The 12,329-nt window shown below is 49.1% G+C and overlaps 2 protein-coding genes across 3 annotated transcripts in view; one reads left to right on the top strand and one right to left on the bottom strand.

Moving 5' to 3' along the window:
- Nucleotides 1-1,164, top strand: part of LOC107102673 (protein eva-1 homolog B-like) — a 3,134-nt gene extending 1,970 nt beyond the window's left edge. Inside the window, exon 2 of the mRNA XM_015402066.1 lies at nucleotides 244-1,164. Within this exon, the coding sequence (XP_015257552.1) occupies nucleotides 244-662 (419 nt within the window). The 3' untranslated portion in view covers nucleotides 663-1,164. The remainder of the gene's footprint in view (nucleotides 1-243) is intronic.
- Nucleotides 1,165-3,881: 2,717 nt separating this feature from the next.
- LOC107102678 (thyroid hormone receptor-associated protein 3-like) lies at nucleotides 3,882-12,329 on the bottom strand. Of its 2 annotated transcripts, none has more exons than XM_015402073.1 (11): nucleotides 11,954-12,329; nucleotides 10,345-10,496; nucleotides 7,418-8,206; nucleotides 6,725-7,336; nucleotides 6,442-6,608; nucleotides 6,247-6,358; nucleotides 6,100-6,175; nucleotides 5,449-5,630; nucleotides 4,773-5,004; nucleotides 4,542-4,688; nucleotides 3,882-4,454 (listed from the first exon to the last, which is right to left on the bottom strand). In XM_015402073.1, exons 2-11 carry the CDS (start codon nucleotides 10,464-10,466, stop codon nucleotides 4,230-4,232), a joined length of 2,664 nt encoding a protein of 887 aa, XP_015257559.1. In that variant the 5' UTR covers nucleotides 10,467-10,496; nucleotides 11,954-12,329; the 3' UTR covers nucleotides 3,882-4,229. The 2 variants fall into 2 exon arrangements, with proteins under 2 accessions (XP_015257559.1, XP_015257558.1); XM_015402072.1 differs by having other exon boundaries at nucleotides 10,345-10,491.

The raw sequence follows: 12,329 nt of genomic DNA, 5'->3' as shown, positions 1-12,329 counted from the left end.
TGTAGACCATCCACAAGATGTAGACCATCCACAAGATGTAGACCATCCACAGAATGTAGACCATCCGCAGAATGTAGACCATCCACTTGATGTAGACCATCCACAGAGCCCAGTTTGTCTCACCAGACTCTGGGTGTCAGCAGAGATCCTGGCACGTTCACCTCCATCCACCGTCCCTAATCAAGGCTCCATGCGCTCCTGAAGACCTAACCTGCTAATTTGTTGCGGTCTTGTGTTTTTCAGCCAATCCAGAGAGTTTCGCTCTCTACTTCATGATGGGCGTCTCATTCGGGCTCTTCATGGCCCTCTGCCTCCTGGTGGTCGGCATCACCTGCAGGACCCAGCGCCGCAGAGGACCTCCTCCGTCCCCCGAGAGGAGGCAGCTCAAAGAGTCCAGCGAGGAGGAGGAAGAGGATGAGAGCGTGTCAGAGGAAGATGGGATGGAGTCTGAGGGTAAAGTGACCCCGGGGCCCCTGAGTGAGCGGAGCAGCCAGTCTAACGGCACCCTAAGGAGCATCAACGTGTTCACATCTGCCGAGGAGCTGGAGAAGGCCCGGCGTCTGGAGGAGCGGGAGCGGATCGTCCGGGAAATCTGGAGAAACGGGCAGCCGGACATTCTGGCCAGTGGGACAGGAACCATTGGCCGCGTCCATTACCACTAACCAGAAGACTCCAGCAGAGGGCGCTCTGCATCAATTAGAGAGGAACTACAGAATCCTGGATGGACCAAAACGCACAGACAGACGAGGGGAAACCGCAAAGAACGCAGGATTCTGGATCAGGTCAAAGGTCATGAAAAGACAATCGGGAATAGACTGAACAGGTCAGGCTTGGAGGGAAGACTTGATCTTCTGGAGTACAGGTGGTCCCGATATCAGTCCATCCTTTCTGTTTCTGATCTCGGTTATTTAAATATAAAACCATAATTCATTCATTCACTTTAGAGAAGTTTCTATCTATTAATTTTCAGTTATGTTTGTTATTTGTTTATTAACTTTCTCCGGACTGTTTGGAGTCAATAAAATAAACTAGATGAATCCTTCAGTAGTCCAGCAGAGGGCGCTCCACTCTCCATCTGTTGGTTTCTACTGAACCCAGGAAGACCTGTAGGATCCCCGTTAGGAGTCCGGTCTGTTCTTCAGAACCTGGACCTTCTCCTCCAGCAGCTCTGGCTCCGTATTTAATCAACAAAGGACGCAAATTTCCCCGTTTTTCCAAATGTCCGACATGTCTGTCAAACTCAACACTAAATGTAATAAAATGTAACAATTAAAAGCTGCTGAATGGTCCCTGATTGGTTCAAAGCAGGAAGTCCTCAGCTTCTAATCAGCTGCTGTCACGGTTGCCGGGAGACGGATTCCCATGAGTACAGCCCAGCCAGCCCCGCCTCCTCAGAAGGAAAGACTGTTAAAATAAATAGGTGAGGACCTACCTGAGGATGAGGATGATGAAGATGATTAAACGTCTCAGGCTTTATAGTGATGCAGAGCGGGACGTTCATGGACCAATAAGAACCGAGCATCAGTCCTTCCATCCCCGACCATCTCTTCAGATATTATGATATTATTCTGGTTCTGTTGATCTTTTTATCTCTAGTTAATGATCATTTATTTAATATTCTGTATATTAATCCATAATGTGGCTATTTAAAGCCCAATGCTACGTTCATCACACCTAAAGCAGCAGGAGCAGCAAAAACACGCATCCTGCTTCATTTGTGATGCTTGTCCAGGTCTAGTTCTAGTTAATAAACTGTTTCAGAGGAGTGATCATAGCGCTCTGCATCAGCAGTGCTGCGTCTGACTCCCTGCCAGCTCCCAGATCAGCTTCTCTCATTGGTTGATGAGGCGCGTCAGAAGCTCATGAGGCGCAGCTTCAGACGCGCTGCAGGAACTTTAGCTGCGCCTTGATGCGCATCAAACGTCGACTTTGCACGTAAACCTGCTGCTTCTGCTGCCTGCCGTCTGAACGTAGCATAAAAAGAGAATAAAATCAAACTAATGTTGCTGAAATAAAGCGTTTTTATGACTTTCTAGTTTCAAAAAAGGTTTTAGCATCTTTGTGTGTTTTATTTTTTCTATAAAGGACTCAGTATTTAGAGATCAAAGGCAGGTGGAGAATGCAGACGCGTTTGCTGCAGTTTGTAGCTCTGTTAGATAATCATCATTGATCTAAATATAATGATCTCTCATTAAGCCTTATGGGCATTTATTGCAGAGAATAATATTTATTACCCCCTTAAGGTGCCATTAGATCACACAGCAGACACCTATAACTGTGTAATAACTGCAGACAGAAATTTATATTATATTTTAAATTATAACCGACTGAGGTCATGGCCAGAGTTCTGTCAGGTGAGCATACCCCATCAGACCAGCATACCCCATCAGACCAGCATACCCCATCAGACCAGCATACTCCATCAGACCAGCATACCCCATCAGACCAGCATACCCCATCAGACCAGCATACCCCATCAGACCAGCATACCCATAGTAAATACCTGTTTATGTCTTTAGTTTTATATGAAAAATAGACTAAACTACCTGTACAGGTGTGTATCCATTTAGTCATGTATGGCTGTGAAACTATTTTATTACTTTTTGGCGTTTTTTGAAGCGTACGGCGATCTGACCTTAAATAGTTTTTTGTAGATGAATAAAGGGAAACGAGCGCGTTAAGGTAGTTTAAAGTCTATTTTTTGTACAAACACTAAAGGGATAAAAGCTTATCTGACGTCTCCTGGATGCGTTTGACTGTTGGTACGTTGGTCTGACAGAACGGCGGCCATTAGTTTCCTTTATGAAAGGTCGCGACCTTTAATGACTGAAATATTTCAGTTTAACTTCATTTCTATTTCAAACGTTTCTCAAACTTTAACCTTTTATCTGAATGATTTTAATGAAACAAAGTGAAGACGTTCAGAAACGGTTCTGATTGGTTGATTCTGGAGGATGAAATATTAGCTGACGTCTATTAAAGGAGTAAAGATGGAGGCCGCAGCTTTCAGGTCATGTGAGGATCAGAGATTCTGATCAAATCACTGAGTTCCAGTTAAACCAGTTCCTCCAGCTGTTAAAGGTCTTAGTTTAAAATGATTTTATTTTTTATTGTCATTCTCTGAAACTCATTTAACCCCTCCCCTTGGGGAGCAGTGTGGGGTTCAGGGTCTTGCTCAGGGACCCAGGCTGTAGTTCTAACCATTAGGCCTCCTCTCCTCTGCAGACTGAGAGCAGATTTATTCTATGATCAGATGATCGGCTGCTGGTTCCAAACCACAGACCTGATCCAGTGAGCCTCCCACTGGACTCAGGTTCTCCTCGGACCTGGAGCCGTATTCCCAGACTTCCGGGTTCTTCCGATGCAGTTTACCTTTACAGGACGTTCTCCAAGCTGAGCGGTTTGTTTTTAGACATTTCATCAGATTTCCAGGAAGTGATTTTATTTGGATCATTTCCTGTTGCCGGTTTGACGCCTTCAGGTCGATCCTCCAGGTTTCATCTGACAGGAAACACGGATGATTCTCTCTCACCTGGAGCTCATTTACGGCGGCAGATGAACGGCCAATAAGATGAAGATACATTTAGGATCCGTTTCATCGGTGAGAATAAAAGCTTTGAACACAACTTGGCAACAATAGAAGGAAACAGGAAGAAATTTAGCAAAGTTGTAACTTCTGAACTTTTATTCTCAGAAATAAAACATCTGATGTTACATCAATGAGCTGAAAGACAAACGTTAAATTTATTCACATTTAGAAACTCGTCACAAATGCCAGTTCCTTTCCAGATATCATCTAAACTGGATCTTTTATTTCCCAGTTTGGTTCTAATGGTTTAAACATGATTATAGAAGAAATGAAGAGACGGTCCAGAAGCGACCCGGCTTAGAGGAAATTTATTGAAAACAAAAAGACATTTTAAAGCTAAAGTAAAAAAAGCCCAGGAGACGTGAGATGAGGACATGCAGAAGGTCTGGGATTAAAAAAGTTAGACCTAAACCTACAGCAGATAGATTTCCTCTTCCTACCGTCAGGTGAACTAAAGACGAGTGATGTCACACACACACACCGACAGACGCTCTGCTGATTGGTCCAATTCATGCAGAGAGTTCATGAACCATGTGTTGATCAGCAGGTTTATTCTCCTCTAAGGCACAAACGCTTCCGTTTTCACACCTTCTCCCTTAAAAAGACATAAAACAGAAAACCTTCCACCGTTAAACGCCGTTCACGGCTTCGCCGCTCCGTCTCCGGAGCTCTTCGCCTCCTTGTGCTCCAACTCGTCGCCGTCGTCGCCCAGCTCCCCCTCCTCCCCCCCCTGGAACATGTCGTGGGTCCACTTGGGGCTGCTGCCGCCCTTCCGGTACACGAAGCGGCCGCGGCGGGTCGGGAAGGAGCCCCGCCCCCGGCCGCGGTTCTCCACCCAGGTTTTCTCTCCGTCTCGGTCGTCGTGCTGAAGAGGAAGGAGGTCATTTTTAACCAGAGAATAAAACTAAAAAGGAGAACGGCGCCCCCTGCTGGCCCGCGCTCCCAGACTCACCAGGTAGTACTTCCTGCTCTTGGGCGTGTATTCAGGGTCCCAGTCCTCCTCCGGGGGGCGCACTGGGGGGTTGGCATTGGCTGGGTTTCCGTTGCTGTTCCCGGGATAATTTCCTCTGTTCCAGCCTCTTCCTCTCATCCTGGGAAACTGGAATTCAGTTCAGCTGTTAATCGTCTTCCTCACCTCACCTTCATCACACAGAAACAGACGGGGGAGGGGGGTGGAACTTACGAATCCACGACCTCTTCCTCTGTCTGGGAAGTGGCCCTCGTATTCCCGGGGGCCCCGGTCGGCGGGGCCGCCGTATTCCCGGGGAGGGTAGCGGGTGTGGCCGTAGCCCTCCTCCAGGTGCTCCATGCCCTCCCCCGCGTACTCCTTTCCCCTGTAGGGGGGAGGGTAGGGTGATGGAGAGGAGGAGGAGGAAGAGGAGGATGGAGAGCGATCACGCTTCTTCTTACTTTTCCTGGAAGAACGAAGCGAGCGTCAAGAAAAGCGGGAAACACTTTAAGGAGCCGTCGCCATGGTAACAATGAAACAAACATTTCCCTTTTTCATTTTCTATTTTAAATAAATTCAGGTTTTATTTTTTCAAGCTTTATTTTTTTTAGTTTATATTTTTCATATTTCTCCTGTTCATAGTTTTAAAGGTTGATTGATTTTTATTTTTCCTCTTGACCAATAAAATGTTGCTGCTGACGTCCAGCTGACCAATAGAAACGCAGCTTTGCTCCAGAGGAAGTCCCGCCCCCCTGAGTGAAGGGATGAGATCTGGAAAACGCAACTTGATAAGAATCTAATTGATTAAACTCTAAATTAAATGAGAGAAAACAGAGATTCTGATATAAATCCAGACGTTTCAATAATAAAATGTGTTTTTTTTTTTAACCATCACTCCGGTCGGACTTACTTGGACTTTTTGTGGTGCTTCCCAGATTTCTCGGAGGAGCGCTCCCTGCTGGGCCCCCGGGAGCCCCCGGGGCTCCTGCCTCCTTCCCGTTTGAAGTCCCGCTCCTTCCCAGCAAACCTCTTTCGTCTTTCTATATCCAGCCGGAGGTCCATGATGTCTCCTTTGAAGCGCTTGCTTGGGTCCTGCGGGGAGGAGGTGGATTAGGAGGAGCAGCAGGAGGAGGTGCAGACGGTGGGAATGTTACAGTGAGAACAGGGAGAGACACACCGGCTGTGTGTCTGCAGATAATCACAGAAAGGTTGCAGCAAACATGCATGAAGCTCAGTAACAGAAACTGACGTCACAGTTTGTGGCTGGATGGTTTTCTGGGCAGGAAAGATACTTACAAGGTAAAGGCATTGATAAGCGTCCCTTGAGATGCTTGGACCCTGGATCATAATTCACTTCCTTTAAGCCTTTGCTCGGGTTCGTATTTACCCAATCAATTATCATATCTCATAGGCTGGGGGCTTTCTTGGCACTTATTAAACACATTTGGGCTCTTTTGATATAGAAATATGCATCCTTTGAAAGAAAAGCACAGAGCTGAACACTGCTGCTCGAGATTGTCTCAGACTCCAAAGAACGGTTAATTTCTAAAGTGCTCGTCACCTTGTAGCTCGTCTCGTCCAAATCCTCAAACAGGTGAGGGTGCCTCTTAAAGGCACTGGGGGAGACATCGATTCTCCTGCGGGAGGAAGAGGAGGTTAGTGACGGGGAACGCCACGGCGCAGCGGGAGCGGCGGAATGATGCGGTACCTGTGGATTTCTGGGCTTTTCCTTGGCTTCATCATTTCTGCCTCTGCAGCTTTTCTTTGGTACATGGCAAAGCGTTCGCTTAACGTCATGTCTGACGAGGGGAAGTGTTGAGCTGCAAACACACCACAGTTATTAACCCACAGAGACAGAGCGGAGCCGCTCCGCGTGGCGCCGCCGCCGCCGGGAGCACCCTACCTTTGATGTAGTGCACGATGGAGACGATGTGCTGGGCGAAAAGCTCGGAGGGGCTGCGCCGCAGCTGCGCCGACTGAATGTGCTGGAAAATGGAGCGGAACTCCGGATCTTTCTTGGAGGAATGGAGCAGGTCGCGAGGCGTGAGGCGATCTTTGGAAAGAGACGAGCTGAGAGGACGAGATGAAAACATTTATCCTGATAAACTGAAACAGAAACTTTACAGGAACGTTTTATGGTGGCTGCAATGCTGCAGTAATCCTCAGGGGGGCAGCAGAGAACATACCTGGGCATTTCCTCTAAGGAACTCATCTTCAGCTCAAACTCCTGCCTGGAAGCAGACAGGCGGTGCGGCGGAGACTGATCCACGGCAGGAAACGCTCCGGGAAACAGCGGCCGCTCCTTTTCCTTGGATGTAGACGGAGGAGTCAGACTCCTCTTGGTCTTCTCCTTCTTCTCCTTCTTCTTAGACTTCTCCTCTTTCTTAGACGAGTGCTTGCGGCTGCGGTACAGCTCTTCCTCGGCGTCGTCCACAGCCTCCTCTTCCTCGGCGTCTCTGCGGCTCTTCTCTTTCACCGACTGGTACGACGCCGGGCGGCTCGGTTCGTCGCCCCACTTCCCAAACATATCGCGCGCCGTGAGGCCCGCTTTCTCCTCGCCGTCCTCGTTGATGATGCGGTCTTTGAGACCCTGGGACTCCAGGAACTCCTCCTCTCCCGGGTCGAAGAAGGGCAGAACCTTGTCCTCTTTGGGCTCGGAGTAGGAAGAAGCCGACATGTTGAAGAGGTCCGAGGATTTGGAGCTTTTCTCCGCCTCTCGCTCTGCTGAGCCTGCTTCCTTTTCCCGACTGTTCTCCTTCTCAGACGTTTGTTTTTTGTGTTTGTTCTCAGCCAGGAACCTGAAACAGAAACTGGGGTTAAGCTGCAGCAGCGGGAACCGTATGGACAGACGGACAGACGTTTAGGACAGAGGGACGTACTTCTTAAAAGCAGCTGAGATCACGGTGCTGTCTCCACCCTTGGCGTCTTCCTTGGAGAAGAAGCCGAAGCCGCCAAACGAAGCCGTCTGAGCAGACTTGGAGGGACTCTTCTCTGGAGGGGAACCAGAACCGACCGTTTTCCACATCCCGGCCCCTTCAGACCAGCCCCCTTTGGAGTCGGGAGAAGGAGCGTCGTCCTCCTTCTTAGAGTCGGGACTGCGTCGCTTGGGGCTGCCATCGTAGTCGATCCACTTCCCTCCAGAGGCCTTGGCGATGACGCTGCCGTCAGCGGGCGCACCCGCCTTCTCGCTCTGACCTTCTGGCTGCTTGTCTTTCGGATCCTTGGACCTGGGGCGGCCTTTGCTGTCGCGGCGTCGAGACGAGGAGCGAGAACGGGAGCGGGAGGAGTAGCTCGAGTGCCTCGAGTGGCGGGAATGGCCTGAAGACGAGCGGTCCGAGTAGCGGGAGCGGCTGCGGCTTGCCGAGCGCTTCCTGGGCGTCCGGGAGCGCGAGTACCCCCTCCTGGGACTGTGGTGTTCCTGGCGGTCATGCCAGCCTCCCCCCCTGGCCTGCCAGTTGGACTTGTAGCCGTAGCCGCCCCCTCCTCCTCCTCCCCTCCCTCGGTTCTGGTAATGGCCGCGGGGGTAGTAGCCTCGGCTGCGGCCGCGGTAGTGGTACGGCCGGCGGTAGCCTCGGTTGTAGCCTCTGAAGCCTCGGTTGTTGCCCTGATAGTCCCGGGAAGGGTAGCTTCTGTAGGCGGGGGAGTGGGAGCGGGAGCGAGACCTGGAACTGGAGAGAAGAAGGGCGAGCAGTGATGATGATGATGATGTTACCACTTCAACAGGTCACAGCACATGAACCGCCTTCTTCCTCTTCAGCTTCTAAACCAGCTGCTGGTTTTTCTACCTTTTAACCTTCATCTTTTTATCTGAATATTATTTCATTAATAAGCAGAGTCGCGTTCCACATCATCTATTCTAATCCCTTTCCTCGGATTATTGCTGCGTTCCCAGCGGCGCGTTCTGGACGCCAAAGCTTCTAGAAGTCTCTGGGGAACTGCGCTGAGGGGCGGCTGCGTCTGAATGTCAAACTGATCAGAGGAACAATAAAGCTCACTGACTACGCCCTGGCTTCCTACTATGATGCTCTCCATCAACACTAACCCAGAGTGATGATGTCAACAGACAGGCAGCTGTAGGGGTCAGAGGCCACGCAGCTTTCTAGCAGGGGGGGTCGCTCGGCGTTTCGGTCAAATGAGCAAAGAGCAGGATGTGCTTCGGTGGCGCAGTGGTTAGCGACCTAAACCCATGCATGGAGGCCCTAGCTGACCAAGATTCAAATCCCACCTGTGGTCCTGTGCTGAATGTCTCTCTCTCTCTCTCTCTCTCTCTCACACCCCCTTTCCTGTCAGCCTGCTAGGGGTGTAAATAATAATCGTTTTCGATACAAAAGCCGACGATCTGATGCATCGACACGCCCACAAGAGAATCGATTCTATTTTTATCCATTTGCTCCTGGGCGTAATTCTCCCTCCTATGCTACGGTGGCGCTAAACCTATTTTGCCCTCCTAGCTCGCTTCCTGGTTATACTCTTACAGCAGTGTGTTGCAGTGAGCTTGATGCAGACATTTTTGATTTATGCTCAATATTGAAGCGTGGTCTGTGCTACACGCTGTGGGTCTAGATACGGCCGAGGCGGCGAGGAAGTGGGGGCGAGTTTAGTCCGACGACGGAGGGACATGAGGGCCAAAAAGAGCGGAGATCCAGGTGGAAAAAGGGTCCCAGCGTTCTCACGCACCTGGCTCTTCTAGCTGGTCAAACTTCACGAGTTTTTTTCTGCAATTTCAGTCAGAAAACCAAAACAAGCCGGCCTCCTGTCTGCGGTCAGCTACAATTAGGGAGAGGAGCAGCGGAGCGTCTGTGGAGGGGGCGGGACGTCTGGAGCCGAGGTATCGCATTGCACTCATTGCACTGATTATGTGGAGTATTTATTGATGCAAGGCCTTTCAGGATCTATAACGCAGGGGAATTATTATTTATCAGTGAATGAGGTTTTAATAGGAATAGATGGAGTAAAACTTTTCTACTTCTGTTATTTGCTGTAGTTTCTCAAAATAAATGCATAACGATATTACAGCTTTAATTGATTTATTTTTAAAAATTGAAACATTGTCTAGCCTGTAAGGTGTAAAAAAAAAAAATGAACCAATTAATTGAATCGTATGGTGGTGCATTATTGAGTATCAAAAATAATCGAATTGTTGGGTCAGGAAATCGATAGTGAATTGAATCGCCATGATGGATGTGATTTACACCCCTACAGCCTACTGTCTGTGAAAATCAGCCACTAGTGCCGTAAAAACTCAAAAAAAGGGAAAAGAGCGAAAAGCCGAGCATTAGTGGGTCGACACGGTTCTGGTTTTTAGAACCAGACAAACAGGAAGGACTCCAGCAGAACCAGAGGGGGACCAACATGGAGCCGTGGATCCAACCAGCAGATGGCGCCATCGTCCTGGTTCCCTGTGAGACTGCTGATTAAAGTCGACCTGAAGATGAGCTTCAACAGAACCAGAGCCATGGAGTCAAAACAGTTCCAGAACATTCTGCTCATTTAACCGTCCAGAGTAAAGCGCTTTAATCCGGCCTCCTGCTGGAGGTCAACGCAGGACAGCCCCCCCCCCATCCACCCACACACTGTGGGAGGGAGATAAGGAGGGGGGGCAAAGTGTAACTGCTCTGAGGCGGTTTGACCAATCATTGACATGCAGGGAAACCCCAGTGGTCAGACTTTAACCCTCCCAACATGATGGAGACCCAACCGGATCAGAACCTTTCCTTCCAGAACCGCTTTGATTGTTAGAGAACTTTGAGACGCTTCAGCAAACATCACAGCTTCATCAGCAAACATGACAGCAAACAGGTTCTACCTGTAGTGGCGTTTCCTGGATCTTGAGCGGGAGCGGCTTCGAGATCTGGATCTGGAGTAGGATCTGGATCTAGACCTTGACCTGGATCTGGGTCTGGACGGAGAATCCGGAGCCTTGGACATGTCGGCAGTCAGACCTGGTCAGCTTCTGTCCTTCAACACATGAATCAACCGTTAAGGTCAGCGTGATGTCATCTCACAGACGGCGCTGCAGCGCCATCAGAACCTGCTGCTGGGCTGAGATCAGCCAGCAGAACCAGGAGGCTGACGGAGGCTCGCTGCCTGTCTGAGGAGGAGGAGCTAGGGTTCAAAATCAGCCAATCAGCTCTGATCTTATCTGACATCAAACCTTCTGACTAAATAAACATCACAACTTCATCCAATAAAACCTGAGTTTAAAAGCCTTTCCTGTTTAACCGTTAAATCAGGTGTTAGAAACAGGAAATAAAACCTGATGGTTTCTAATTTCACTGAACAAAAAGGTTAAATCCTCATTAATTCCATCAGCATCATAATAATCAGGATCGTTTTCATCAGCAAATTATTAAACTGGTTTTCTGCCACCATTGAGCTGAACACGGAGCAGACGTCCAACATGGCCGCATGTTCAGGCCTCAAACTCCAGCTTTCCTTAGAGACCACCAACAAATCGCTCTGCCTAGCAACGGTTGCTATGCACCCAACTGCCAGTAAGTGAACAGAACCTAAACTCAGGTTTAACCCCCCCAACTGGACCAGAGGCGGTCCAACGCCAGGTTCTGCTTCCTAACCTTAGAAGCAGCAGAGGTGGTCTACATTCTTCAGTCTAGTTTCCCTCCTGTGATCTGGAAGAAGTGAGACTTCATCTTCTGACCACCGCAGATAAACGATGAATTCAGCTTCTTCCATTTTCTCCTGACAGACATGAGCTTCAGCAGGAGAAAACCCAGAACCTTCAGGGAAATCATGGTCCCTCTGCAGACGGACCCCGGAACCAACAGGACCTTTTCTCTGAGGGCCACTGGGAGCCCAAACCAGACAGGAACCAGAGTTTCTCTGAGCTTCCTGTCTGGCTTTGGGCTGGACCTCCTGAGAAGATGGACGCTGATGTTCTCCTGTGATGACCTCCCTGTCCTCAGGAGGACAGATCAACTATTTTACATTTTTATGGTACAATTAATCAGCTTTAGTTGCTCTGAGAACTCAGATCCAACCAGTTTTATAATTTTAAACTATACTTTCACCAAAGTCACGTGGATCCCGGAAATGGGAGCTTTGTTTCACAGATGAAGATAATCTGGTGCAAATTTTAACCACTTCCGTCTAAATGAAGGAATATAAAGACCCTCAGAGCTGCCTAGATTGTGACGTAGACACTGCATCCTACTTCCGGGGTTGGGGAGATTGCTCTAAAATCTAAGATTTTTATCCAACTGTTGCATTAAAGTCCCCGCTGCCAAAACTTCCACATTTAAACCAGTTTCAAACACAGGAAGTCAAAATGTGTCTCAATGTTGCAGGAACAGATTATTTAATCCCTTCTAATCCAGATCAGAGGAGGTTCTGCTCCAGAACCAGAACCAGTGGAACCGTTAAAGCGCAACAGGAACCCGGTTCAGGTTCTAACTGACCGTAGCAGGCCTGGTTCCGTAGATCTGCAGCTTCTCTTGGTCCAAATGAAGCTCCGGGGATCCGCTGAAGGTTCGGCCCAAGAAGCCTGCAGGTCCACCGCTTCCTTCCTGGTTCCTCTGCAGCCGAAGCTAAAGACGTTAGCCTGCTAGCTGCTAGCGCGCGAGCTGTTAGCCGTTAGCAAAACCAACTACGAACCGAAGGCAAAAAAAACCCGCAGACTGATCGATACGCGGCTGAGGTCCGACCCAAACACACGGAACCGGTTTTATCCGGTAAATAACTGTAGAAACTGTTGGATTCTGATCGCAGCGAAGCTAAACGGCTTCGAGTCACCGAACCGTCGCAAACTGAAGCCAGGCAGTTTCTACAAAGTCT

The sequence above is a fragment of the Cyprinodon variegatus genome, unplaced genomic scaffold (genome assembly GCF_000732505.1).
Source record: "Cyprinodon variegatus isolate N-32 unplaced genomic scaffold, C_variegatus-1.0 Scaffold1295, whole genome shotgun sequence".
NCBI lineage: Eukaryota > Metazoa > Chordata > Actinopteri > Cyprinodontiformes > Cyprinodontidae > Cyprinodon > Cyprinodon variegatus.
This window is presented reverse-complemented; position numbering and strand designations above follow the sequence as displayed.

Excerpts from the sequence above, each read along its gene's own strand:
- LOC107102678 (XM_015402073.1), bottom strand. The coding sequence starts at position 10,466 with ATGTCCAAGGCTCCGGATTCTCCGTCCAGACCCAGATCCAGGTCAAGG. Across the intron at positions 5,631-6,099 it reads TGGACGAGACGAGCTACAAG|GACCCAAGCAAGCGCTTCAA; the intron begins GTGACGAGCACT and ends TCCTCCCCGCAG. Across the intron at positions 4,689-4,772 it reads GAGGAAGAGGTCGTGGATTC|TTTCCCAGGATGAGAGGAAG; the intron begins GTAAGTTCCACC and ends ACTGAATTCCAG.